This window comes from Neltuma alba, unplaced genomic scaffold (genome assembly GCF_004799145.2).
Source record: "Neltuma alba isolate B1F8T4 unplaced genomic scaffold, ASM479914v2 tig00001074_pilon, whole genome shotgun sequence".
Lineage (NCBI taxonomy): Eukaryota > Viridiplantae > Streptophyta > Magnoliopsida > Fabales > Fabaceae > Neltuma > Neltuma alba.
In genome coordinates, this window is record NW_021632314.1 from 2368 (window position 1) to 29762 (window position 27395).

General features: G+C 35.5%; 4 protein-coding genes across 6 annotated transcripts; 2 read left to right on the top strand and 2 right to left on the bottom strand.

Moving 5' to 3' along the window:
* Positions 1-228: 228 nt before the first annotated feature.
* LOC114750153 (putative lipase YOR059C) lies at positions 229-8472 on the bottom strand. Of its 3 annotated transcripts, none has more exons than XR_003740626.1 (11): positions 8220-8471; positions 7274-7341; positions 4988-5058; positions 3631-3873; positions 2786-2949; positions 2653-2708; positions 2495-2547; positions 2295-2406; positions 1502-1599; positions 599-724; positions 229-507 (listed from the first exon to the last, which is right to left on the bottom strand). XR_003740626.1 is itself a non-coding variant. In XM_028938706.1 (10 exons), exons 1-10 carry the CDS (start codon positions 8295-8297, stop codon positions 653-655), a joined length of 1074 nt encoding a protein of 357 aa, XP_028794539.1. In that variant the 5' UTR covers positions 8298-8472; the 3' UTR covers positions 514-652. The 3 variants fall into 3 exon arrangements, 1 of the variants encoding a protein (XP_028794539.1); XR_003740624.1 differs by having other exon boundaries at positions 8161-8471; XM_028938706.1 differs by lacking the exon at positions 229-507 and having other exon boundaries at positions 514-724; positions 8161-8472.
* An 8793-nt stretch (positions 8473-17265) lies between these two features.
* Positions 17266-21135, top strand: LOC114750178 (uncharacterized). Its single transcript, XM_028938728.1, has 4 exons — positions 17266-17933; positions 20078-20278; positions 20359-20972; positions 21063-21135. Exons 1-4 carry the CDS (start codon positions 17274-17276, stop codon positions 21133-21135), a joined length of 1548 nt encoding a protein of 515 aa, XP_028794561.1. The 5' UTR covers positions 17266-17273.
* A 216-nt stretch (positions 21136-21351) lies between these two features.
* LOC114750273 (uncharacterized) lies at positions 21352-22288 on the top strand. The gene is made up of 3 exons (XM_028938850.1): positions 21352-21629; positions 21818-21927; positions 22017-22288. The coding sequence occupies exons 1-3, from the start codon at positions 21456-21458 to the stop codon at positions 22231-22233; spliced, it is 501 nt and encodes a 166-aa protein (XP_028794683.1). The 5' UTR covers positions 21352-21455; the 3' UTR covers positions 22234-22288.
* Positions 22289-23246: 958 nt separating this feature from the next.
* On the bottom strand, positions 23247-26455 carry LOC114750187 (uncharacterized). The gene is made up of 3 exons (XM_028938738.1): positions 26412-26455; positions 25285-25659; positions 23247-25164 (listed from the first exon to the last, which is right to left on the bottom strand). Exons 2-3 carry the CDS (start codon positions 25644-25646, stop codon positions 23247-23249), a joined length of 2280 nt encoding a protein of 759 aa, XP_028794571.1. The 5' UTR covers positions 25647-25659; positions 26412-26455.
* Between the last annotated feature and the right edge of the window lie 940 nt (positions 26456-27395).

The following is a 27395-nucleotide window of genomic DNA, read 5'->3' on the forward strand; positions in this document are numbered from 1 at the left end:
CTGAGACAATTTTTCTCACATATTTTGCTTGTACAGCACAAAAGTGTTTATTTTGAACATGAAAACCAATTATCCATCTAATTTCCTTCCTCATGTGTTAAGAGCTCTCATCTTTTCATAGTGCACAGTAAGTTTGCCGTTTATCAAAATAGGACCTAAATGATATAGCAACGCCCTGATAATCAAGTCCAAATAGACAATGTTAAAAGGAAAATATCAACGTAAAAATCACATGAAACCTTTTTCCCATTTACACTTTCATTTTTACTTATTTTCATCCAGTTTTAACAAGTGAGCTCCATATCATGCCACCATCCATAGTATTTTAACTAGAATCGGGCAACTGCCTCTATTCATACTTTCCCGAATGGATGTTTCTGTCTTTCCCCTTATAACTTCATAATTTACACACAAAATGAATTGTTCATAGATAAAACAAAAATTTCAAAAGCTATTTCACCTTGATATATGGAGAACTCTATATTGGTCAAGGGGTTGCTCATACCCCTGCAATAATTTTTTTCCCCTTTAAATGTTAGATATATTTGAATATAATATCAAGTTGGCCTATGTTGAAATTGCAGCCATTCTAGCTTACCTTAGAGAAAGCTTAAATAGCTAAGAATTACTCAGTCCAAGGAATCATTAGCTTTTACGTCAGAAGATGATCAATCATATGGCGTATGACATCTGCACCTTCTAGATGCGAGGTTTGGTCTTTGACCTGCAAAATAAAGATTTATTAAAGATAGCTGAGAAACGAAAAAAGCAAGGTAAAAGATCTAACCTAAGAAAGAAATCATATATGTATGAAGACTAATTAAGAAATGATAGCATCATTCAGAGTAAACTTACAATTTGGTTCGAGAGTACCATTTAAATGTAGCCTCAGAAAATGCAAGGACACAACCAAATTTAAAAACTTGTGGCATATTTATTTTATTTTAATTTGGTCATGTCAAGGAATTCATGGATGTCATAAGAATCAATTTATAACAAATTTCCAAGAACCGATGGTGTATTAATTGATTTCATGGTCTAAAGCAAGGGAGGCTTAATAATTTAGATTAAAAATTGCTACTTTAGCCGATCACTCATCATGGATTAATAGTTATACACAAGTGCAAACATAAGAGGAGAGCAAAGCCGGAAGCATATTCCATGCTCATCACAATGATGAGTGTGGGGTTTTCATTTTAATTTGGACTATCCATATTGATTTTGAATGGTTTAAATTGAATTTAAATTTTTTATACATTTTAATTAATGTTTTATTTTAATAGACACAGAATTCAGAATAAAGATAATCTTATAACTAACACTGCTTTAAAAAATAAATTTATCATTGAAAAAAATTGTATATTAAAAATTTTAAATCTAAACCATCCATATCAAATTTTGAATAGTCTAAATTGCATTACAGCAATGAGTACGGTGCACTCATAGTTGTGATGAGCACTAAATGAGGACCAGAGCAAAGCCAAGTGAGTGAGATACAGACCTGAATGATACTATGAGCAGCAAATCTCTGTCTACTACTGTGAAAACTAACATCTACCTTTTCCCATGACACACGAGATAAGCCTGTTACCAGCTCCTCTGCAAGAAACATTAGAGCTAAAAATCAGACGATCTGCAGATAAGAAAGCAAATAAACAAAGAGCCTATGCATAACTCTATTTACAAATTCAGGCAACAGTCGAGTCTTATTGGGAAGGAATGATTACATGAACGTTGCTCACTTTAACTCTGAAAAATAGCAGATGCCAGTAGTATTTACAAAGAAAATGGAGTCTTTCTTCTAGATTTGACAGCCATCCATTTAGGAAGAGGGGAGCCTTAAATTCAAAAGATCATTCGTCAGATTTTAAAATTTCACTGTCATCATTTTGAAAGGGCAAGTTTAGAGTGAAATGTTCTAGAATTGCCGTTGTCAAAAATTGAAATGGCAGAGAGGCAAGGTTTATAAATGCTAGCTTGGCTGTGCTTTGAATTTTTCCCCCTTTTTTCCTTTTGGTTTAACCTGTTTTCTTAAAAATAAGCATCTCAAAAGCCCTATGACAGTTAATATGACATTTATTAAGGTCCAAATGAAGATGGACTAAGAAAAAAGGACCAAGTCAAAAAGTAATATCATTGCATTCTAGCTAGAAGTAACTGATTGGAAAAGGCTAACGTGACTCGAAGAATTCATATAAGCAAGAGAAGCCAAGCACATGACATATGAAAAAGGCAACTAGTGCAGGTTCAAAATAACAGCACTCAAGATTAAAGGGGGAATACAAGGTACAAACCTTCAATCTTATCAGAGCTTTCATCTAATAAATCACACTGCTCAGCTTCACATGCCTTGCAGTGTTCTTCATATACAACATGTGGATATTTTTCATTTACTGTATTCTCCCACTGTCGACCAAAAGATATTTTAAACTAAAATGCAACTGAAGATCAATTAAATCATTCAAGAGTTCATAAGTTGTGCAAATAACCAAACCTTCGGAAGTTCATTATTTCTTCTGATAGATGATGTTCTCCAGCCAACAATATCTTGAATGTTAAATATAAAGAAAAGCAATTTAATTATTTAATATACGCAGTGTAGACTGAAATATGCCATAACAATAAGCAGAAAGTAGTATATACTAAGGATACGATCATAGCCCACATTTGAATATACAATCCGGCGTTTAAAAGTACGCAACGCAGACCTGCATAAAGCGAGTCAGGGTCTTTGAGACAAAAACCCTTTATAAAGACAACAACATGAGATATGCAACAATCATACATGAAATGAAGTTCCTCAAAATCTTCTAGCATGCGTTTGAGCAATGGTGGCTTTCCTTCATCAACATCAGTAAGGAAAAGATGACGACCAGTTCTTCTAAAAATCAAATGAATAACACAGCTTGCAAGTTTCTCAATTGCAGGTACACCAAAAAGAAATGGAACCTGAACGTCAAGACCCAGTCAACATGTTTAAATACCGGCACAGAAGAAATTAATTTAACTAGTTCAAGCATATGATAAGCTTAACAAAAAAAAAAAAAAAGAACTTAAATTGATCCCAAACTGATTTGGAGATACGTACAAACAGATAGATAACCTACAAGTTGGTACAATATACAAACTTTGAAGCAAATAAATTATATGCAGGAGCTAGAAGAATGTCTTTGTACATCAAACAAATAGAAAGAGTCCAATTATCATAATGATGTTAAGTTTCTTAAGTTTCAGATGTAACCATTCCCTGAATAACACAAGGGACCATTTAGCACACAATCTAAGACCTGGTTGTATGACATCATACAAAGCAGTCCACCTTGTATCGCATGTTTGGTGCCCAGCTATATCATATAAGCCTATGGAGTCAACTCCAATTAAACTTCGCTTATTACCGTGATCATTATATCATTTATTCAGGTCTCATTTGCCTTGTCCAGACCTGATTGTATGAACGGAATAAAATATCAACAAATTATCACAATAATTGTGTGCCTCCTTTTTCTGACACAATGTCTCAGCCCAGAGTTTTGTTATCATAAATTTATTAGCTATCAGATGTAGGCGCAGATTTTCAAGATCACTTAATGTTGACAACATGAAGGAAGTTTAAACATAAGATGTCGATACCTGCTTATTGCCCCTAGATCCCAGATGAGGGGTAGCAACAGTAATGAAATTCATTGCCTCTAAGCCACATATGGTACCACTTAAGTCTTCTTTACTTTCTGTAGTGCATGAGTCATCCATGCATTCTCTTTCAGACGGCCTATACAGTCTCCCAATTGCATACCTTGCCACTAGTCCTCCCACAGAGTGGGCAACAATGGATATCTTACGCATGTTGGGCTTTCTTCGGATAACATCAATAACCTAAAAGTTGGATTATGAATTGACAGCGATTAGGATTATGTACTTGATGCCATGGAGTATAAAGATAAAAAAAAGGCTTCAAATATCACTCATGTATATGGCCAATAAAAGGAAGCTTTCAAAGTTAAAATGTTACTTATTAAATGAAAAATGTTGATTTTAGCACATACCACTGTTCATAACTCATCCTCTTTCTTACCAGGTTCGTTATCTTATAAAGAAACTCTTAGGAAACGTTCCCAAATAGACAAAGCCATATGGGTTTTCAGCCCAGAGAGTCAGAATCTTACATCACTTTAAGTATAGAAAAATGGTAAGGCTTCTGTTTTGTCATACATACATGAAAATTTCATGCAGACCACATACGATAATCTTTAAACTAACGATGTACAATTAGTAGCAGAGTGATGGGCCTGTTAAATGATGGGGCTGAGCCTATAAGAGGAGAGCTAAGTGGGGACGATCAGCCCCAAACCAAAATGATGATAGTAGTGGACATGGAAAAGAGGGGGCAGAATAAGAATAATGCTTGTTAGAGATGGCTAACAATTTTCTGACAATGTCAGGGTGGTAGGAAGGTGTAAAAAGGGAGTCGGAGGAGGCATTGTGGGGGAGGACAACTGTAGTATCGTGAGAAGAGGGCCTGGTCTCTCAAAATACCAGATTTGGAGAGGATTGCTCTTTCGTTCTTGTTAATTTTCTGATTGTCAGTGCTAGTTTTCTTTAGCAGTGAGGTGAAGATAGCTCAGTTGAGGAGAACACAGAGTCAGAATCAGTGATTGTATTCCTCTACATTTCCCAACAGTAATAGAGGATACTAGGAATTTGTTTCAACATATAGTGGTAAGAAAATTTATTTACTAAGCTTACTGTACTTAGATACATAATTTCGACAGAAGTTATGAATACAAAATGTTTAATTTAAAATTCATTCAATGCTAATAACTCTAAGATATTCTTCATCTTTATTCAACAAAATTTTAATGGCACATATAGTAAATAAGATTAGAAAGACAATCGATAGTCAATGCCTCATTAGAAATTATCGAGTCATCTCAATTTCAGGTTCATGCAGGAAAATTCAACAAAATCTTGTATCGATTTAGACACTGACCTCCTCTGCCAATCGCTCCCCCATTACATCCACACCATCTAGGGTCAACCTAGACACATTTCGTTCACTACCTGGATAGAAGAAAATGAGGGAAAAAGTAAAGACCAAAATAAGAAACATATAAAAAAAATTTGTAAGGGCCCTCTCAGCTTAATTGACGAATTTCATGAGATATCAAGGAAACAGCCAATAGTACCCAAATATTGAATGTGAGAATATGGATAAAGTTGGACTAAAATCCATTGAATCAACAATGAATGATCAATCATGCATTTGTTTTATGAATACAGTTAAGTAATAAGTACTTCACAACAAGTAAGCATAAATGTGAGAGAAAGAAAGAAAGTTGTTCAGCAGCCTTTTAAGAATTTAAGTTGCAGCAGTTACTAAAGGGGACAGTTGGGAGTGATGGCAGGAAAAAGGGCTGGCCAAGTTCTGAGAAACTGGAGACTTCACATGTAAAGTTAACAAATTCAAAGGGGATAATTTGAATGATGTTAAACTCTCATGACACTCTCCCAAGCAGAGTTGATAATAAGACTAACTAGAAATAGATAACAAAGAGTGGGAATAACTTGAAACGGATGATATTATTGCTGCATAACTAAACTGGGATTACAAGGGCTGAGATGACTTATGACAAACACATTGCCCTCTTACGCTCAGATGCACAAACAATTAAAATAACAGTGACAAACTAAGAAGAAACAGAACACAGACACACAACACTATGATACTATAGACTCTCTAAAACAGAACAGGGTTGCCAAACTTTCGAGAGGTTGGCACTCTCCACCCAAAGGCCAAAGCCACACTCCAACATTCTTCTCTCCCTTCCTCTGTGGACCAGAAGAAGGATTTAAACACTCAAAAAGTGACAAGCAGAGCCCATCAACATAACCCCATAGCTTCTGCTAAAAGCAAGCCTACTCGTCTATGTCTTTCTTCAAAAAAGTAGGATTTTCTAAGTCAGTGCTCTGACCAACAAAAGGAGACTCTCCCTTTTCATGTATTTTCCCAATTTTACTTTTGTATTTCAGATCAGCAAAAAGCAGTCATATCATAAACATAGAACAATTCCCTGTTAGAGAACTTCGCTAAGATTAGAACAAATATTAAAATGGAAAAGCATCAGAGAAAAGATCAACCACAGTGAGAAGAGAATTCGGATAAACCATTTGAAAATGCAAGGGCTCAAATCATAGCTGGGTGGCCCTATGATTCAAGGAAGTTTGATTAGAGGACAACACCCAAGAGGCAGATCTCAAACGTAGCTCTTCAAGCATGTCATGTCAGATGATGCCGCTTTGAATGGCTACCCCTACTGACTATGAACAGCAAATGGACTTACTCAAAGTCTGAGCCTACCAATTGCCAACCGTATTATTTGATTTGACGAAAGAACTGTTAGTGAACCAATTGATTTTTAGCCCCATTTAACAGATAAGTTACAAAAAGGAAGGCTTCATTTTCTAAATCAAACATGATATAGAGCATTTAGAATCACAGAAATATTTTGATGTCGCTTTTGTTGCAAAAGAGCCATTTCAGACTTGTCATGACATTCTCAATTTAAAGAAGATCTGGAAAAGAAGAGTGGTCGTTTATTCTTCAATTTAACATCTCCCATATTAGTCTAGCAACTGAATTCCCAACTGGGATTCAGGAAGCGGTTAGTAGATGAATATTTATTTTTCATTCAAATCTAAGCAAACTAGGACTAAAATGCCAAGATCACATCGAAACCATAAAATTCCCAGGATTAGATGCTGCCATAGAGCTCTAGTAGCTGATAAGTAAGCATAAACGTGTAATATGACCAAATATGGACATGATATTCGTCAACGGTCGCAACTTACTAAAAAAAGTAAAAGAAGGATTGCATCATTCTTTAAATTAAAAGAGAACAGAATCTCTTATGTTATGTTGAATTGTAAAATCAAGAGAGAATTACAATGAGGTGCCAAGCAAGGAAAACAATTGAAACACAAGTCCCAGAAGTTGTTATTCCCACTATAAGACTTGTCATTATAAGTTGTTCAGGTTGTTATTGGGACCTTTTGATAATTATTTCTCTTCTGTGGGACTTGATTGTAATTCCCCCTAGAATCAATCAAGACTAGTAGTTAGTCAGTAACTTGTTAGCTAGTTGCTGATTATGGATGGAAAGACTAAAATCTCTGTTGTCCGGTTAAGGGGTGATTGGATTGAATTCAAGTGTTCTACTGTTCTTTTGTAGAATCATCACCAAAGGTTTGAATGAAAAGTTTGGTGAAAGATCCTTACAGTGAACGAACACTTTATCAGGAAGCGCTTTAACAAATTGCTCTGCAGCAAACTTCCAATCTGTGGCACTGCAAAAACAGTTAAAACCTCAATCAGCCACTTTATGCAAACAAATTATGAACAAGGAAATATGTGACTATCTAAGTTGCTACGAAGAATTAACCATATAAATGTAAGATTTCAAATTCAATCTTATATGCAACCTTGACAAGAGATCTTTTATTGATGTTAGCAACATATATATATATATATATATATATATCTTCTATTCTACAAAAACAGTAAACACAAATTGAGGGGAGGACAAAAAAAGAAGTAGAAAAGAAGGTCAAGAGTTAACAATTTAATTAAAAAAAAAAAACACACACACACACACACATCAAAATTAACAAACGTAAAGCAAGTGACATGGAATAAAATGGGTCAGAATTTAAGTCCCTCTGGCATAGTTTTGACCAGAACATTTCACATTTAACTAATTAGCCAAGATTAAGCCACTAGTTAAAAATTAAAAATAATAACATCAAGATGGATCAACATCTAAATTTAGAATTGTATACGAATAGATGATCATTAATGGGAAAGCACAAGATACCTCAGATATTTCAGTAGCTAAATCAGATCATAGAGAGGAACAATATATATATATTTATTGGCAAACTAACTAATGGAGAACACAACAAACTGATCACACGAAAACATCAGAAGAAAAAGGACCCACTAAGAAATTCATAAGACTTATTCTGATTGAAGAACATACAAATATGCCCCAAGGCGCTTAAATTCATACACGTATTTACAAATGAATATCCGCACAAACCCACGCACATAAACGTTGAAAAATCAGCATTATCAAACCCTGATAAGGAAGGTAGAAATAACCGAACCTTCCCAGGATTCCATTGACCATGACAACTAGATGGTCGGCCGAGGAAGAATCAGATACCTTGGAACTCCACACATCACGACTTCCGTCGACAGACTCCGAGGTACAAACTCCGTTCTGCAGCGCGCCCTTTTCCATGTGCGATTGCTGCGTTTACAAGGCTCAACCAAAACGCTAATCGCAATGGTAAATTAAAAAGAAAAAAACCCCAACGTCACAAAGCATTAAGTGCAGATCACGGGTCGAAAAAAGAGTGCAGTTAACGATAATATCCCGAAAAAATTGAAGAAAAAGTGAAAGCAATCGTTGGAAATGAAGAATGACGTAATGGGAATGAGGAGGTGGGTGGGTGGGTCGGTGAGAGAAGTGGCTCTATGGAAGGCAACACGAGATAAAAGAAGAAAGTGGAATATTAAAGGGTCAGGACTCAGGAGACGAGAGAGAGAGACACACGCAGACAATAATAATGTGGACGGTACGGTAACTAGAAGTGAACGCTGAAACAAACTTTCGAAAGACGGCTTTCTGGTTGCCCCAAAAAAAAAAAAAATGAAAAAGGAGTCGGCTTTCTGCCTTTGGTATACAAAGGCAGCCCTCCGAAGTCAAATGTGAAAAATACTTCTAATTTAGTTATGATAAGGTTCCCACTTGATTTGGGGGAAAAAAAATTCATGTGAGATATTATTAAAGGAAAAAAATCTCCAAATATATTTTATAGATAATTTCAAACACACATATCTATGTCAATTGCAATTTAGAAAAATGGCTTAATAAGGGAGATTTAGATCATCTTCTTATCCTTTTTCTCTTTTATTTTTTCTCCTCACCACCGTCCCCCTTTGGATTAAAAGTTGATTGGTTGAGATTTTTAATATTACATCAAAAATAAATAAATGTATATTATTAAAATTTGATTTGAAATATTTAAAATTATATACTCCCTCCGTTCCTTTTCATAAGCAACATTGGAGCTTATTACATAAATCAAAATGTTAGTTAAAATAGGTTAAAAACAATAAATGTGTAAAAATTAGAAGTTTTTCCCCCTAAAATGACCTTATTTATGGGGGAGAGTATAAGAAAGAAAATAAAAAAATTATTATAATAAAGAAAATTATAGAAGAGAGAGAATGTGTGATGGAGAGATGATGGTTTGAGAAATGAGATAATAAATATATTGAGTATTAAAATAAGTAATTAATGAGTATTAAAATAGAGAATTTGCTACAAAAATTTAAGATAACTTACAAATATTGTTTATATTTAGAGACAAGAGCAAGATGGTGATTAAAAGTGACAAAAGGAGTACCATTTAAAAAATAAAAAATAATAGTTTTATGGAATGATGAAGATGAGATGAAGAGAAGAAAATGAAAAGTCTACAAATCCCAAAAAGTCACTTATATATTGAAATATTAAAATATTCCAATGTACTCAAAATACTCTCACAATTGCCATATGTTTGAACCGTGCTAGTTTTATCTAAATCCAATAGTCACAACTGCATCTGTACATTTCATTTGTTGACAAATTTAAATCATATTATAATAGCGAAAAAATTGTGTCCTGGGAATTGTTACAAATTTTGTCATAAAACCGGGGAAAATATTTTCTTTGAATTTGACCTTAATACTATTGTTTTTTCGGTTATATAGAGAGAATTTGAATTTTAAACATTTGTCTACACTAAACCCATTCTTTATTAATTATATTAAGCAAAAAATTTTTGCATGCAATAAAATTAATTTAATCATTATAAGCTTAACTATATCACTTTTATGTTAATTAAGGAGAGATAAAAAGAATTAGATCCATTTAGATTGTACGTTTGTTATTTAATCCCAAAAAAATGGCATGTTTGTTACAATCACTTCCAAACAAGCGTTCTTGGATGGCATGTTTGTCCTTTGCCAAATTTTTTTTTTCTCCTTTTATTTCTTATGTAAAAACTCCACCTCACAGAATCAATTTTGTACATTAAAATCGATTTTATGCACTCACAAAGTCAATTTTGATCAGTGAAATCGATTTCGCCATCCTGCTTTGTGAATCAAATACCATAATTTTGATGACAACAAAACTTTGCAAATTTTACAACATATGAATGCCTCACATAATCTTGCAAGGTTGCATTCAATAGATACTATTTATTACTTCATTTGATAGGAAAATCTTTTTTAAAAAAATTGAATTTCAAAATTTCAAATAAGTCTTTTTTATTACATTTTAATAACAACTGACTACATTTGAAAAGCGGATAAAAAAACATTTTTGTAATAGTTCCTGATTTAGAGTTTTGAAATTTAAAAGGTTTTTTTTTGGGGGGATTTTTCCTCATTTGATAGCTTGAAGAACACACTGAATTGGTCACAACTATTGTGCTACGCTGGATCAAATTATTCTTAGCAGCGTATGGAAGACATCAAGTGAAGATTATGCTCCATGGTTTAGTTCTTTAGGAATCTTTGCTTGTAAAATAGTTGTTTGGCTATGCTCTAATTTAAAATGTTTTCTCACATACGTTTAATTAACTGATTTAATCTATATAATTGAGATTGATTAGACTGCAAAGTATCGAACTTCTTGAAGCAGTTGAATTTGAGGCATCCACGAAATCTGAAGTTTAGAATCACAACATAGTCATCTACCTGGTTATAATGCTTAACTAAAGAAGATTTCTGAATTATTATTTCATTCCTCTAAACTGTAAGAACTAAGTACAATCATCTACTCATATGCTTCAATGTTAAATGCTCTGTTAAATAAGTTTAATTAGTCATTCATGTGAGCATAGTTGATGAACAGAATTGAACCTGGACTTAATCTATGGCTATGATATGGAAATTGCATTAATACTCAAATTCATACATGCTTATTAATGAGAGTTATTTGTTTATCAGATTGTTGGTCTTAAAGTAATGCTTTCAGAAATATATGGTTATTATTCATTTAGAGAATCATCAGTCTGGTCTCTAACATCCAACTAATTATGCTTCTACTCAATACAATGATGTGTTAATCACTTGCTTGATAAATAGCCGAATAATGTGAGATGTTTTACTCGTTAAAACCTAAATGTACCTATTCGACTATCATGTACTATTTGACTATCGAGCTAAACTACTTTATCTGATAGTTACAACGAATGCTCTCACATAAAAGTTAATTTTAGTGAGTAGTAGCGTTCAAGTGTCTAACGTCTCTTTGAGCTGATAATTTATAAATATGAGTTACATTTAAGTCTAAAGCAATAATCCTGATCATATGAAGTGCAGAAACTTTGCTTGTTATGAGTTTCATTAATTTTTTGGCTTCACAAGGGCCTAGATCAAACTTTTAGGGGAGATTGTATATGTCTTAAAATTTAACCTATTTCAGATAATTTTCTCTACTTGAATAATCACATGGTAAAATTCATTTATCATGATATAATTATTTTCTAATATTATTTCAATCTTAGAAATAAAAATTGTGATGTCATAATTTAACTCTTACTCCAAAGTCCAAACACAATCTTTGAGGACTGCTACTCATTAGTTTTGTTGTTTGGTCCTTATGGTAAAACAGATTCTCCACAAGCTAATTACGGAGTTTAACTTTAGGAATACAAAGTGCTTGGTTGGATTAATTTATTTGAATGCTTATAAACATATTATACGTAAGTCGAATAAAATTTCTCTTACAGACTTACATGTAGAACTAAAAAATAAGCTTGAAAATTATGAGAGTCGAGTTTGTAATTTTTCTCTTCAAATTAGAAACAGGCCTAATGGGTCGAAAGTTAGCTCGTTTAGGCTCTTTATTTTTTATTTTTTAAAATTATTTATATGATGATAATATAATTTTTTTTACATTGTTAATAATATTGTAAATATTCAGTTATCATTATCCTTTTAAAATTGAATTTCATAAAATTTTCATTTATTTGGTTTTAGACAATTATTTGTTTGATTGAACTTTAAAAATAAATTAATTCAGACCTTAGATAATGATTTGATTTATATTATATATGTCAATATTTTTAAACTATATATATTTTTAATAAGAGAGTATTTTTATACTCATATAACTTGTTATTCTATATATATAGCTTGAATTAAAAATTTATGAGTTTCAACTTTAATGTAGCTCAAATTAAAATAAAATAATAACTATACTACGAAACTTGAAAGTGAATTTTATTTGAAGAAAACCTTGATATTTTGGTCACTGAATAAAAGCTTACTCATAATAAAACACAATCAAATATTGTTGACATTGAAGATAGAGATAAAAATCATGTTGATGATGTCACTATTATTTAGTGTTTAGTTTATACTTTGTATGATATTTAGGATAATGACTTGGTTTGGTTTAGTTTTAAAAATCTAGATAACAATTTAACATTTTGGTTTATTAGTATTAATTACTCAAAGTTTGATTTTTATGAAGTCTATTGTTTTACTTTTATGCATATCAAAAAATTTAAATGGACTAAAATCCTGTGGGCCACCTTGAGCCTGCCTATACAAGGGTCGGGCTTTGTAAAATGGATACTTTTTTATACACAAGTCTAAACAAGCTAGCTTGTTTACACCTATGGCTCTATAAGGTTAGCCCGACCTATTTTTTTAGTACTATTTACCTCGTATTTTGTAAATCATAATTAAAAAGTTACTTATAAATCTTTTCAAACGAATCCAAATTAAAGTGGACCTGTTCAAAATTTTTTTTCTATTCATATTATTCAAATCTACAATATTAAGGAGTATAGAGCTATTTATTTTTATTTTTATTTTTTCAACTTGATCCAAATATGATAGATAAATTTACTCTCGATTTTAATTCTAGCTAATAAAATTATATGGAGAAACTCGAGAAAATGTTGATACATGTGCTATACATACATATATATATATATATATATATACTCCTCCAGTTTTAAATGTAAAATATTTATACATATTAGTATAATAGTCTAATATTTAGGATCGGAGGAGTATATATATTTGCTCATTGACATCTACATATATTTTGATTTGCTAATGACAATTCTCCAAACTTTTTGGCCATTCACGGATTAAAAAATGCTTCCTGTGGGTAACGTGGAGCTCCAACTTGCCTGCATTATTTTATTATTTATTAATTAATCACTGATGAGATCAGCGTTATGAATCTTTAAAAAGCAGATAAGGACGTCTTATCCCCCTTTTTGTTAAAAAAGTCCAGATTAAAATTTTAGTCTATAAAATTCTTTTTTTTTTTTTTACCAACAGAAATATTGAATCACTCGCTATATTCCGATTTTACATCAAAATGAAAATTTATTTATTTCTATTAACCACTGTTAAAATAGTAAAAACAAATATAGAGGAGGGTGTTTTTCCAATATTTTTTTTAACATTGCAAATTCTTTTAAATTTATTAATGTTAGGAATTATTTGAAGCTTTTATTCATCCCCTTAAACACATTATTTTAATTATTAGAATGAAAATAAATAGCAATCCATTTTTTTTTTGTTATGTCTATTTCAAATCAATAAAATTGACAATGTGACTGTGAGAAGCACCCAACCGGATGGTGACGGCTGAGGGGAGGAAGGGGTTCAGAATGTCACATAATACATAACTTTTGCAAATCGCCCACAAATTATTATTATTATTACTACTACTACTATTATTATTGTGATGTAGAACTGTAAATTACCTTAAATCTATTCAATTTGTTTGCTTAATCTCGGTGAGTCTCCATGAAATGATCTGATGAATATTTTAGCTTTTCATGATTTCCATACAGCATATAATTAATTTGATATTTTATATTAATTACTATCTATAGTCCTTAATGTAAGAGTTAATTAGGGATTCAGTTTGATCCCCAATTTTTCAATATTTATTCATTTTAACTTTAAGTAATTTCTATGATAATTATATAGACAATATCTATTTATTACAAGTAACTAACTTAACTCTTTTTTTATATTTGTAAATTAATTATCTAGCTTTTATATTAAGAATTGGAGGTAGTATTTCATATTTAGTACTTGATGATTGTTCGAAAGAGGCTAACAATGGTCATCCCTCGATGGATAAGCTTCTGCTTTTGTTTGAGTCCTTAATCTTGAATTTCTTGTTTTTTTTTCCAATTTATGTTGGTTGTTCTATTTTTCTTAAGTTCTTTTTAATTGTCATTGAGCTTTTATGTTTTCTTTGACGATTTTATAGTGTATAAGAGCCCAATTATATATCTTTTTTTAAAAAATAAAATTGTCTTTATTCAAAAGAAAAATTCTGAAAAAAACTACTGAATTTTAAAATTTTAAATCAGTATTGTTTGCTAATAACAATTGACTACACTTTAAAACCAAATGATAACACTTTTTTTAGTAATTACTGACTTGAAATTTTAAAATTTAGAAGTATGTTTTTAATTTTTTTTGTTAAAAGTATTACAAGCATTACTCTTCTTCGTCTCCTCCAATCTCCTTTCTTGTTTCCTCTTCCATGCCTCTTCTCGTCTTTGTCTAGGTTGCCCCTAGTGTAGGTCCTCTTTGTTCAGGTCGCCTCTGTCGTGATTTTTTTTTTTTTTAAATTTTGAATTTCATATTAATTCCACATGTATTTGACTCGGCAATCACAATGACACATTATCATTTGTGGCAAACTTCACATAAGAAACGGTGGATTAGGTTAATATAAAATTTTAAACTTAAATTATAATTTGAACAATTAAACCAGAAAATTAGAGATATCATCGGAAGTTTTGGAAGATAAGAAAAGCAGCACACCCATGATTTATATTAGTTTGATTTTATTAATCACGTGACCCACGTTTAATTCCTAAAACATTTTTGAAAGTTCTACTATCTTTTTCAAGATTTATTGGATTCTCATACCTTAATACATCAACCATAGGCTAACTACATCTTTATAAGCTCTCTCTTACAATTTGTAAGAGCATATCCAATCCTCTCAAGATTCCCATTATCTTATGAGTCATTCACATGTGTAATAAATAACATCGACAAATGAACTCTCTCAAAGAATTGAATGAAGATAATTATTAGAGAAGAGAGAATATGTCAATATGAGCTTTTAATTAAATGTACATCATTAAAGAAGATAATTTTAAACATTCGTGCCTGCCAACCATTTCTTAATTATTTTGTTGTTTCAAAGATTAAAAATGATCAGGTTTAGCAAATTCCTCAGCTACCCTTCCTTCCTTCTTTCTCTCCATGCACAACCTTAATACCTGGCTGCTTTTCTCCTCTTTTTTTCAGACTCTCTGCATTCTTTCTTTGTTCCATCATAGATTTCCTCACTTTCTCCATAAATTGACTACCTTTATTCAGGAACTACCATTGAAGCGCGTCGTCAATCCCTCCCCATTTTGTTTCTAGATACTGAAGACTGTAGTAGATAGATAAAATCGCACCAGAGAATGAGGCACTCTCAAAACCTATGACTTCGTGGCTCTGTCTCTTCTCAAATGTTGATAATATGGCATTTTTTCCCCCTCATTCTTACTCTTCTACTAATATGGCATCCTCCATCACCCTGTTGAATATAGGGAAAATTACTGTAGAGTCCCACAGAAGACAATTTACTACCAGAAGGTCCCATGAAATCAGAAAATGTATATGAGGTCCCAAGGGACCTTATAGCAAAAAATTTGAAACTTGCAATTACTTTCTTGCCCTTTTGATTAGAGAAAGTAACCGAAGCACACTCAAAATCGTTTCGGTTTTCATCTTCGCGAAATCGGCCGCGCGCTCACACTCCGTCGCCCGCTCACACTCCGCCGCCGTGTCGTTGGTGCTTTATCCTTGTGTGCTCCGACAGGTTCAATCTCCGACGAGGTCTGTTAGTTTTTGGTTGGTACATTGTCGGTCGCTGCTCCGCATTCGGTCACTCTCTGGTCCGACGCCTTCAATCCCCTGCGCGGTCCATCGGTCTCGGGTCTGCACGCCGTCAGTCTCTCGTCCGCAGTCCGTCGGTCTCTCGTCCGCCCGCCGTCGCCGTCTTCTCCGACGCATTGAACGGTTTCAATCTCCAGCACGGTCCGGCCGACTCTGCTCAGCACTCCATCCCTCTCTGGTCCGCACTCTGTTGCCGTCTGCTCCGACGCCGTGAACTCTCTGGTACAGTCCGGTGGTCTCTCTACTAACGCCTCAATCTCCAGACAACTAGTCTCTCTCGGTTAGAATATTTGACAATTTCAAGCTTCTTGGTCATATTTTGAAAAATGTTTGGTTTGGAATGTTTGAACATTTGAATTGTTGATTGTTCGTAAAAGCTGCTCGATGACCTGAAGTGGTTTGGAATGTTCGGTTGTTTCGTGTGTTTATATATGGAACCAGTGATAACCGTGACTTGTATTTTCACTGTGATATTAGAAATGTGAAGTATGTTGATATTACAATGATCTGACATGCGAATCAAAGTTAGGGGCAAAAGTTGGGGCTGGTTGGTACTAAGTTATATTAGAGATCAGTTTGAAGAACACTGGTTAAAATTGTCAAAAATTTGATTTGGTAGAGCTTTTTAAATGCAGCAATCAGTTATTGTTAATATTGCTGAATTAAAAGGGAGAACTTTATGTAATTGATTTGTTCGGCAATAAAATAATAAAGGTTTTGTTTGGCTTTTTATGGTGGGCTCCATGGTGGAATGTTAATTTGGCCATAAGGTCAGAAAGGGAATTGCTTGTTGGATATAGCACCTATTGGCTCTATACTATAACCAATGAAGGGAAATTCATTCTGGTGGATTGATTTGTGATCCATATTATTTACTGCCGTTCATTGCTTTCTGTCATCCAAAGGGATATATTTTGATTTTGTTGATTAGTGAATAATTTGGTGGTGTTGAAGATACTTACTATTTTAAAATATATGTTGATGACAGTATTTTTTTTCCTTTTTGCAGTCGAACAAAATGACTAAAAAGAGTAAGAGTAAAGATGGACAAAGGGCTAGGAATTTCTCTGGATACATATTATTCACTGAAGAGTTTTATGAGCAGAACAAGAAGAAGTTTAAGTCTTTTGAAGAGGGCACTAACTCTGTGAAAAGGGCTTGGGGGAACTTAACAGAAGAGGAGAAAGAACAATATAGTGAAAGGGCTAAAGAAATGAGAGTCCCACCAAAAGGGAAGAATTATATTGTTCCCTTTCACACACGCTGTGCTCCGGGACAATTTATGGAAGTCTGCAAGCAATTAAAGAAAAGTAAAGATAAGATGGAAAGACTGAAAAGAATTGGTTTTGATAAATTGGTTGACATATGCTGCTCACAGATCTATAGAGATTTTTGTGGTGAATTGATCCGTGTGTTTGACCCTGTAAGTAGGCAAATTTCAATTCGAGGGAAGACGCATTTAGTGGGGCCCGAAGATGTAAATGAATTGATGGGTCTACCATTTAAGGGGGAAGATATTAAAATAAATGTGGAGAATGAAGATGAAACGTTCAAGAAATTAAGGAGTGACTACGGGAAAGTGCCATACAAAACAATAGGAACATGGTTGATTGAAGGAAAAGAGGAAGAAAAGTTTGAATTCCTTTTTGTTATGTATGCACTAGGAGTCCTCTTGTGTCCTGGCTCTAGTGTATGGGTGAGTGATAAAGTGTTGAAAGTCATGGTGGTGACAAAGGATAGTTTAGGACACTATGATTGGAGCAGCTTAGTTTTGAAAGAATTCTGCAACTCAATTGCAGAGTTCAAGAAAGGAAAGAAGAAAGGAAAAGCTGATGGGACGAAAAATGTGGGAGGTTGCATGTACTTCCTAATGGTAAGTGTGGGTATGATTCATTTACTTTGATGTTAGTTTATTGTCAATGTGCTGTGTAGGTTGTGATTGGTTGCTCTGTATGTTGTTATTTACTACTCTGTTGTCAATTGGAGAAATGTACGCTGTCAACTGCTTATGTATAGGTTGTGATTTGCTGGTGTCAAGGTTGTTATAGTACTGTGTGCAGGTTGTTAATGGATTGTGTTGGTTTGTCACCTGGTTATGTATAGGTTGTAATTGCCTTCTGTTCGTGTTGTCATTCGGTTTATCGTGGGTTGTCAATGGCTGCTGTGCATGTTGTGAATGACACAAATGTAGGTTGTGATTAGCTGATGTGTAGGTTGTGACTGTATGGTGTGCATGTTGTCATTTGGTTTAGCGTGGGTTGTTAGTGGCTGCTACTCAGGTCAATGGCCTGTGTTGGTTTGTCACCTGGTTATGTATAGGTTGTAATTGCAGTCTGTTTGTGTTGTCATTCTGGTGAGTATGGGTTGTCACTGGATGCTGTACATGTTGTGAATGGCGCAAATGTATGTTGTGACAGGCTTATGTGTAGGTTGTGATTGGACAGTGTGTATGTTGTTATTTACTACTCTATGTCGTCGAGTTGGGGAAATGTACGCTGTGAACTGGTTATGTATATGTTGTGAGTGGATGGTGTGGAGGTTGTTATTGACCTGTGTGCAGGTTGTCATTGGGCTGTGTTGGTTTGTCACCTGGTTATGTATAGGTTGTAATTGCAGTCTGTTCGTGTTGTCATTCTGTTGAGTATGGGTTGTCACTGGATGCTGTACATGTTGTGAATGGCGCAAATGTATGTTGTGACAGGGTTATGTGTAGGTTGTGATTGGTCACTGTGTATGTTGTTATTTACTACTCTATGTCGTCAGTTGGAGAAATGTACGCTGTGAACTGGTTATGGATATGTTGTGACTGGCTGGTGTGGAGGTTGTTATTTTCCTGTGTTCAGGTTGTCATTAGGATGTGTTGGTTTGTCACCTGGTTATGTATAGGTTGTAATTGCAGTCTGTTCGTGTTGTCATTCTGTTGAGTATGGGTTGTCACTGGATGCTGTACATGTTGTGAATGGCGCAAATGTATGTTGTGACAGGCTTATGTGTAGGTTGTGATTGGTCACTGTGTATGTTGTTATTTACTACTCTATGTCGTCAGTTGGAGAAATGTACGCTGTGAACTGGTTATGGATATGTTGTGACTGGCTGGTGTGGAGGTTGTTATTTCCTGTGTTCAGGTTGTCATTAGGATGTGTTGGTTTGTCACCTGGTTATGTATAGGTTGTAATTGCAGTCTGTTCGTGTTGTCATTCTGTTGAGTATGGGTTGTCACTGGATGCTGTACATGTTGTGAATGGCGCAAATGTATGTTGTGACAGGCTTATGTGTAGGTTGTGATTGGTCACTGTGTATGTTGTTATTTACTACTCTATGTCGTCAGTTGGAGAAATGTACGCTGTGAACTGGTTATGGATATGTTGTGACTGGCTGGTGTGGAGGTTGTTATTTTCCTGTGTTCAGGTTGTCATTAGGATGTGTTGGTTTGTCACCTGGTTATGTATAGGTTGTAATTGCAGTCTGTTCGTGTTGTCATTCTGTTGAGTATGGGTTGTCACTGGATGCTGTACATGTTGTGAATGGCGCAAATGTATGTTGTGACAGGCTTATGTGTAGGTTGTGATTGGTCACTGTGTATGTTGTTATTTACTACTCTATGTCGTCAGTTGGAGAAATGTACGCTGTGAACTGGTTATGGATATGTTGTGACTGGCTGGTGTGGAGGTTGTTATTTCCTGTGTGCAGGTTGTCATTAGGATGTGTTGGTTTGTCACCTGGTTATGTATAGGTTGTAATTGCAGTCTGTTCGTGTTGTCATTCTGTTGAGTATGGGTTGTCACTGGATGCTGTACATGTTGTGAATGGCGCAAATGTATGTTGTGACAGGCTTATGTGTAGGTTGTGATTGGTCACTGTGTATGTTGTTATTGGGCAGTGTGTAGGCTGTGATTGGTCACTGTGTATGTTGTTATTGGGCAGTGTGTAGGTTGTGATTTTCCGCTGTTTATGTTGTCAGTGGCCTGTTTGGATGATGTTGTTGTATATCTAAGTTATCATTAACTTCACATGCAGATTTATTGCCTACAACACTTTCCTCTCGGAAAAGAAAAGGCGGCAAAAAATGAAAATGCCATTACTTATTGGGATGAGGAAAAAGTGAAGGCAAGAGTGAAATCAGAAAAGAATAGCGACAGAGGCATACTGCATGGCGTTCCGAGTGTCGGTGGGGCTTCAACAAGTGCATCCAACACAGGAATAAAGCTAACCCACCCTGTAAGTAAATCATGTGAAGCTTATTTTGGTGCTGTGTAGAATTTGGAGTAATGATAACTTTCATTACTGTTGTTTTGCAGGAAATCAAGAGAACGTATGAAAGGTTGATGACCATGGTTGAAGGGTTGGTGTCGACAATTGGAGAAGAGTTGGTTTCCCTGCAGTTGAGGTTGACGGATGAGATTGACAAGGAAGATGTGGTGGAAGCAGTAAGTAGCGAAGATGACAAAGAGAAGGCAACTGAAGATGAAGAAACCGGTGAAGAAGGTAAAGGAAGCCCAAAAGATTCAATTCTGTCACAAGAGGAACAACAGAGTGAACCAGAAGGAGATGATAAAGAAGAGGGCAAAAGTGCTTCGCGTGAAGAAGAGAGTCAATCTCAACCTGAGGAGAAAGGAGAAGGGAGTCACTCTGGATCAGAGGATGATGGAGAAGAAAAAACACAAGACAAGTCTAGTGATGCAGCAGCAGAAGAGGATAAGGGTGTAGGCGATGAAATGGAGGAAAAGGATGAAATGGACCAGCAAGCACAAGGGCAAATGGATGTAAGAAGATCAACACGGGTGAGAAGCCGTGCAATCAAATCTCCCTGGTTAGAGGAGGTGAAAAAAGGCCGTGGCAAGAGAAAAGCTGACGAGAAAGAGGAATTATTCCAGATGTGCACGAGAAGATGTGATCAAGATGAAGGTGCCAAGTAAGTGTTGGGACTGATTGTAATTGGGACAACTGATTGACAACAATTTTACACATACAACCCTTGTGCTCATTGTTCCTTTTGCTGCAGGTACATTGTAGAGATGTATGGGTACTTCTTGACACGTGCGAGCTTTGCTGCCTACAAGACAGGAAATGGATGAACGACAGGGTAAGACAGTTTTTTATATAGATAGAGAACTGTGAATGTCATTATGATCATGACTAACTGTTTGTATGTGTGATATAGTTCATGTCTATGGTGGCGAGAACCTTGGTGGGAGATGAAAAAGAGAACCACGGTCGTGTCAGTAGGCACATTTTTTCACCCGAGTTAATGCAAACAATGGCCGCTAATCCTCTTAGGTGGAGCCTGGAAAAACATGAACATGAAATCTTACCGGAGCACATAGGATATAACATTGGAGACTGTGACTTCATATTTGGCCCCACCCTTTTCAATTACCATTGGTTCTGTTACGTGATGGATGTAAGAACCATGCGTTTCTATGCCCTTGACTCGTTGGTGGACAATTTGACGATGTTGAGATTACAAAGAGAGGAAGAAGAAGCAATGAAAACAGGGAAGAAACCACAAAGGAAGCAAGGGAAGAAGAGAGGACAGATAGATCCTAAGCAATTCATGGCGAGAGGGATTGTATGCACAACTTTACATTCATTCTATAACTTGTTAATGCGTTATGGTTGCTTGTCTGCTTAACTGTCCTGGTTGTTAATGCCTGCTGATTACTTGTCATTGGCTACAGCGAAGGTTGTTAATGCTTCCTGATAACTTGTCATTCACAACTGTCAAACTTGTTTCTTCTGTTTGTCCCTTTTTTGCAGAGAGATTGTTTCTGCCAAGTGCTTCGTGTGCTGAAGCCATCACTGTTTGCGGAGGAGGACAAGATTGACGAGGAAGTCACATGGGCAAAAGTTCATGTGCAATCTGACACGTGAGTTATTTTTCAGCACAACAAGTACTTGTGTCTCAACTTTTGGGAGCTAATGTTCATTCACTAAAGTACTTGTTTTTCCTTTGTAGGGACTCTTGTGGGGTGCATGTGTTGAGCTGGTTACAAACATGGGACGGCACTGAGTATGGTGATGACGGCTACACAATGCCTAAGTACTCCCCTGAAGAAATCCATGACTTGAAGGTTGGATGCTTGTGGTGGCTCGTGACTCATCGGAACAACCTGCATGGCGATGAAGTGCTGTCTTTGCTGCGAGGAAACCCCCAAAGCAAGAGGAAGAAATAAATGACAAGCATATATTGTATTTACATTTATTTATTTGACAGCATAGTGACATCTGAACGTCAAGTTCACATTTTATTCTTTTCTTTGAGCATGTATGAATCCTGGATGTTAAGATATGTTAATGTGTTTTGATATCCTTTACTGGTTATCAAGTTTTTGTAAAGGCATTCATGTGTTTTCATCATGGCCACAAATGCAGACTGAATAAGACTGGATAAACAAATGGTAACCACGGTGACATGATAGGCATATATCAGAGTCCTCTCTGCCACATCTGTTTACAACCTCAACAGGGGTTGTTCACAACCTCAAAAGGGATTGTTGACAACCCGAACAGAATTGGTTAACAACTCACTCGGGGTATAACACAGCTGTTAACTTAATTATATTATGAGCACATATAACGACCTTAATAGCAAAAATTGGGAGCATTTTAAAGTCATTAACAGCTTTAAAAGAACCAAATCATATTACAGCAGATTTTTATTCCAGCAATTCATTTACAACCTCAACAGGGATTGTTGACAACCCGAACAGAATTGGTTAACAACCTTCGCATTGCCCCTGACAACTGACGCTGGGGATACCACAACCTCCACATGAGATCTAATTCTAACCAAATCATATCATATTATGACTTTAACACAGCTCGAATGTCTTAAGAAATCACTGAACACTGGAAGTAGGAGAAATTGTCACTTTATATCAGTAACATAATTGAGACTGCTAATGACAACCTGCATGGCGTCTGATAACAAGTCCATTACAACCTATTCACCAGTACATCAAAAATACAGAAATGATGTTATATCAGATTACAACCAGGTGTCATTTACCACTTGATATATATATGTACAACATAACTACACCAAATTTACAACCTATTCAAAAAAGCATACGTGTTGCATGTGTGGATAATGACGGACAACTTGAGGTGTAGGTTATGACATTTACAAAAAAAATGCTGTCACAAGCATTCACAAAACGAAATATCAACAAGCCACCAGCAAAGCTCAACTTGGATTGGGGTTCTGGCAAGTCTTCACAGTGTGGCCTGGCTCATGGCATCTTCCACAGTGGTAAAGTTTTTTACTTTGAAATTGAGATTCAATCCTTCTTTTCTTTGGCCTCCCTGAGGGTCTTTTAGTGATTGGTGGCTGTAAAAATGTTCCCGTCATCATCTGCGTAACGGTGAGAGCTTCGGGACGAGGACAATCATGTGTCGCAATTGGCCTCATACTACTTGCATATATCTTCTCTTGGGCTGACAGCTTATAGCAATCATCTACAAATTCATAAACACTACCATGAAGTAGCTTTATCGCTGCACAGGCATGAGCACAAGGTACTCCGCTCATTTGCCATGCTAAACAAGTGCATTTCTGAGCTGTGAGATCAACAGTGACACAAATTATTCCAGTAGGAGATGTAGTATCAACTTGAACTCGGTTATCTCCATAATATACAGTATGCATATTCTCCGCTCTTGCTACTTTTTCTTGCAACTTGGACTCAATATTTGGCCCAACGCCATTTGTCCAATTTTCCATTGCCATTTTGCTTGCAACCATCTTCTTGGCTAATTTCTCCATATGCTCATGTATGAGAACTGACACATTGTGCTTCCTCTCCTTCAAAATCCAGGCATTAAACGACTCCGCAACATTAGTGGTGATGTTATCCCATCGCTTAAACGGGAATTTGCTTAAAGCCCACCGATCTACATCTCCTTGAGTGTCAACCCAATCAGCCAATTGTGGACAGAATGATCTAAGTTTCCCCATTGCAGCAACATATTCATCCTCAATCCTTGCATAGGCGATTCCATCCAGCATTTTCAATGCAACGTCCTTTGAAGTACCTGAAACTCGTCCCCTGCCTCGGTTAATTTTTAAATAATGTGCACTAAAATTTTCTTTCACATGCCTATAACAAAAAGCATGTCTCTCGCCACCAAATATTGTTCGCACAGCACCTATAATGGCATTATTCCGATCTGAAACTATCGTTGTCTCCACTGATCTTGTGATGTCTTTGATGTTCTGGAGAAACCAAGCCCAATCATCATATGTCTCCCCACTAACTATAGCATATGCTAATGGAAATAGTTCATTGTCTGCATCATATGCATTAGCTGAAATCAATGTCCCCCTGTAAGGACCACTTAGATGACAGCCGTCTATATAAAGTATATGTCGACACCCTTCTAAAAATCCATTAATTGAGCATCCATAAGCAATGAACACCCTCTGAAATCTGTTACTATCCAACCCTTCCCATCGAGCACTTGTGTTTGGATCAGTTTCAATGAGCCTTTCACAAATCCAGGGAATCGCCATGTATGAATCCTGTGCACGACCATGTATTTCCCTCAATGCTCTTTCTCTACCCCTGTATGCTTGACTATAATTCAGTCGCACCCCATATTCTCTATACAGATCTCTTCTAAGTTCATTAGCATTCTTGTCTATATTACACCTCAAAGAATCTATCATGATTGATGATGTTAAGTTTGACCCTCTAGAGTGAGATACAACCAAGCTGTCCTGTGCATAATGCACATGCTCACTTCTTAAGGTTCTAATTATTAACAACTCAGAATCTTGTCTTTGTCCCATTGAGTATGCACCCATATACCACGGGCATCCCTCCGCCATACACTTCACAATGATCTTTTGTTGATTGTTCTTCACAAACTTGTATGAAAACTTCACAGCAATACTGTACCTATACAGTGCTTGCCTAAGAGCCACTGCATTAGGAAAAATCTGTCCTTCTCCGATAACCAAACCCTTCCACTTTGTTGAATTCATTTCCGGAATTGGGGTTGGCATCATTTCTGAACCACATGGCAACAATAGTGGGTCTTCACTAACCACATTAGGTGGAGACATGGACAATGTATCTGAACCTCCGAACAAGTCTTCCATCCTACATAACAGAACAGGTCAAGGGGTCGTTAATGACAACCTTCGATCACTATAATAACAACTTATGCACAACAGTTGACAATAGCTAATATTACTTCGAAATTTAAATAACACAACTTACACATGTTGCTCTTCTATTACAACATCCCTTGTTAGTTGTGAATTTTGATCTCCATTTTCTCCTATATATACATGACCACTGTCGCCATTGAAGTTAATCAAATGTTCTACTCCTTCATCATCTACAAGGTCCACAAATGTACACTCATCAAAGGTTACTGTGAATTTCATAACCATTCCATTACTTTCTTTTCCCACAATTGATGCCACCATTGTTCTAAATTCTCCATATGATGTCCCTTCCTTTATCATTCTTGTTCTCACACCACCTCCAACATACTGCGTTTCACCTTCTACACCATTAATAAATTGTCCTCCTATATGGAGGTAGCAAAACAATTGCTTTGCACTGGAAGTTGCCATCCTGGATATCAACCTGCCACAATCACTTGTTAATAACAAGTCATACAGTTATGTTAACAACCTTCGATGTACCCATTAACAACACATTTAACCATCGCATTTGAGGGGTTACAATAATAAATATCTGTCATTTTCCACTCATTTCCATCAGCAACACAGCATCATTGCCCGAAAAACAGAGCATCATTCACCGAAAAACAGAGCATTGCTTTCTAACCATAGCCACACATAGTAAAACCACACCTAACATGATTAAAACCACATATGACTAAAATGAGCCTCCCTTGATATTTCTAGAGAGCTGAATCACATGCTTAATACCAACGTATAAACACCCAATCAACTTTTCAGACCAGCATTAAAGCTGCGACTGGTTGTTAATAACAAGTCATACAGTTATGTTAACAACCTTCGATGTACCCATTAACAACACATTTAACCATCGCATTTGAGGGGTTACAATAATAAATATCTGTTATTTTCCACTCATCTTCATCAGCAACACAGCATCAGTGACCGAAAAACAGAGCCTCATTCACCGAAAAACAGAGCATTGCTTTCTAACCCTAGCCACACATAGTAAAACCACACCTAACATGATTAAAACCACATATGACTAAAATGAGCCTCCCTTAATATTTCTAGTGAGTTGAATCACATCTTTAATACCCACATATCAACACACAATCAACTTTTCAGACCAACATTAAACTTGACACTGGTTGTGTACAGAAGAAGAGAAATGTTGTTAATGATGAGACGTACCAAGAAGATGAAGAAATAATGTCGCTTGCCTGCGATGGAGTACCAGCGCATAACTCCCTTCTTTCTTTCAGAAGCTTCTCTTCCTTGTGCATGCATAACAAACAACCGCACTAAATGAAGCCAATCAGCGTCTCTCCCTCTTTTCTTTCCTTTATCAATGACTGAGGGCAAGTACGTAATATCACAACTCAAATTATTTACCCAGAGGTCCCTGGGGACTTATGAGGAATTTGGGGATTTCATGGGACCTTCTGGTAGTAAATTGTCTTCTGTGGGACTCTACAGTAATTTTCCCTAGAATATAAGCCTCTGAATTGTTTTCCGTACATTCCTTTTTGATGGATCTAGGTTGATTTTGTAGTTTTAAGCTAATATCACAGGGACCTTTCTTACTTGATTTGAAAAAGAACAGAGATTTACATGAGAACAAAAGAAAAGTTTCAATTTTTACAGAGTGATGAAGGTTGAGCTACGATTCAATGGCACCAGACCAAAGGAAGAGAGATGGGATGGAGAGAAGAAAAGAAAGGCAAGGCTCTTTGAGGAACTTACTAACAACCTAATCATTTTTAGTTTTTAAAAGAAAAAAATAATAAAGAATAGTGGGCTGACGTATAAATTTAAAATTATTTGAGTTGGTGCATTCTAATTAGCCAGAATATAGATAAGTTGGTACTCTGAGAGTACCTAAATATTTCTCGTCTGTCTCACCATCTGTTATGCTCAATAATATTCTCTCCACCATCCAAATGTTAAATTGCATTAAATGCACAAAAGGCAACTTTGACGGGTATCCACTATAATCAATCCACTGCTTCTTGCATTATAAAATTTGTTTGCTTTAGGTATTATAATACATTTAGAACGAAGTTTCAAAGGATTTGAACATGGGTAAAAACATTTGAAATCATTTCAAAAAATTCGAGACTTTTTGTAACACAGGATCGTAACTCGAGTTGATAACTCAAGCTGTCCATGATATCC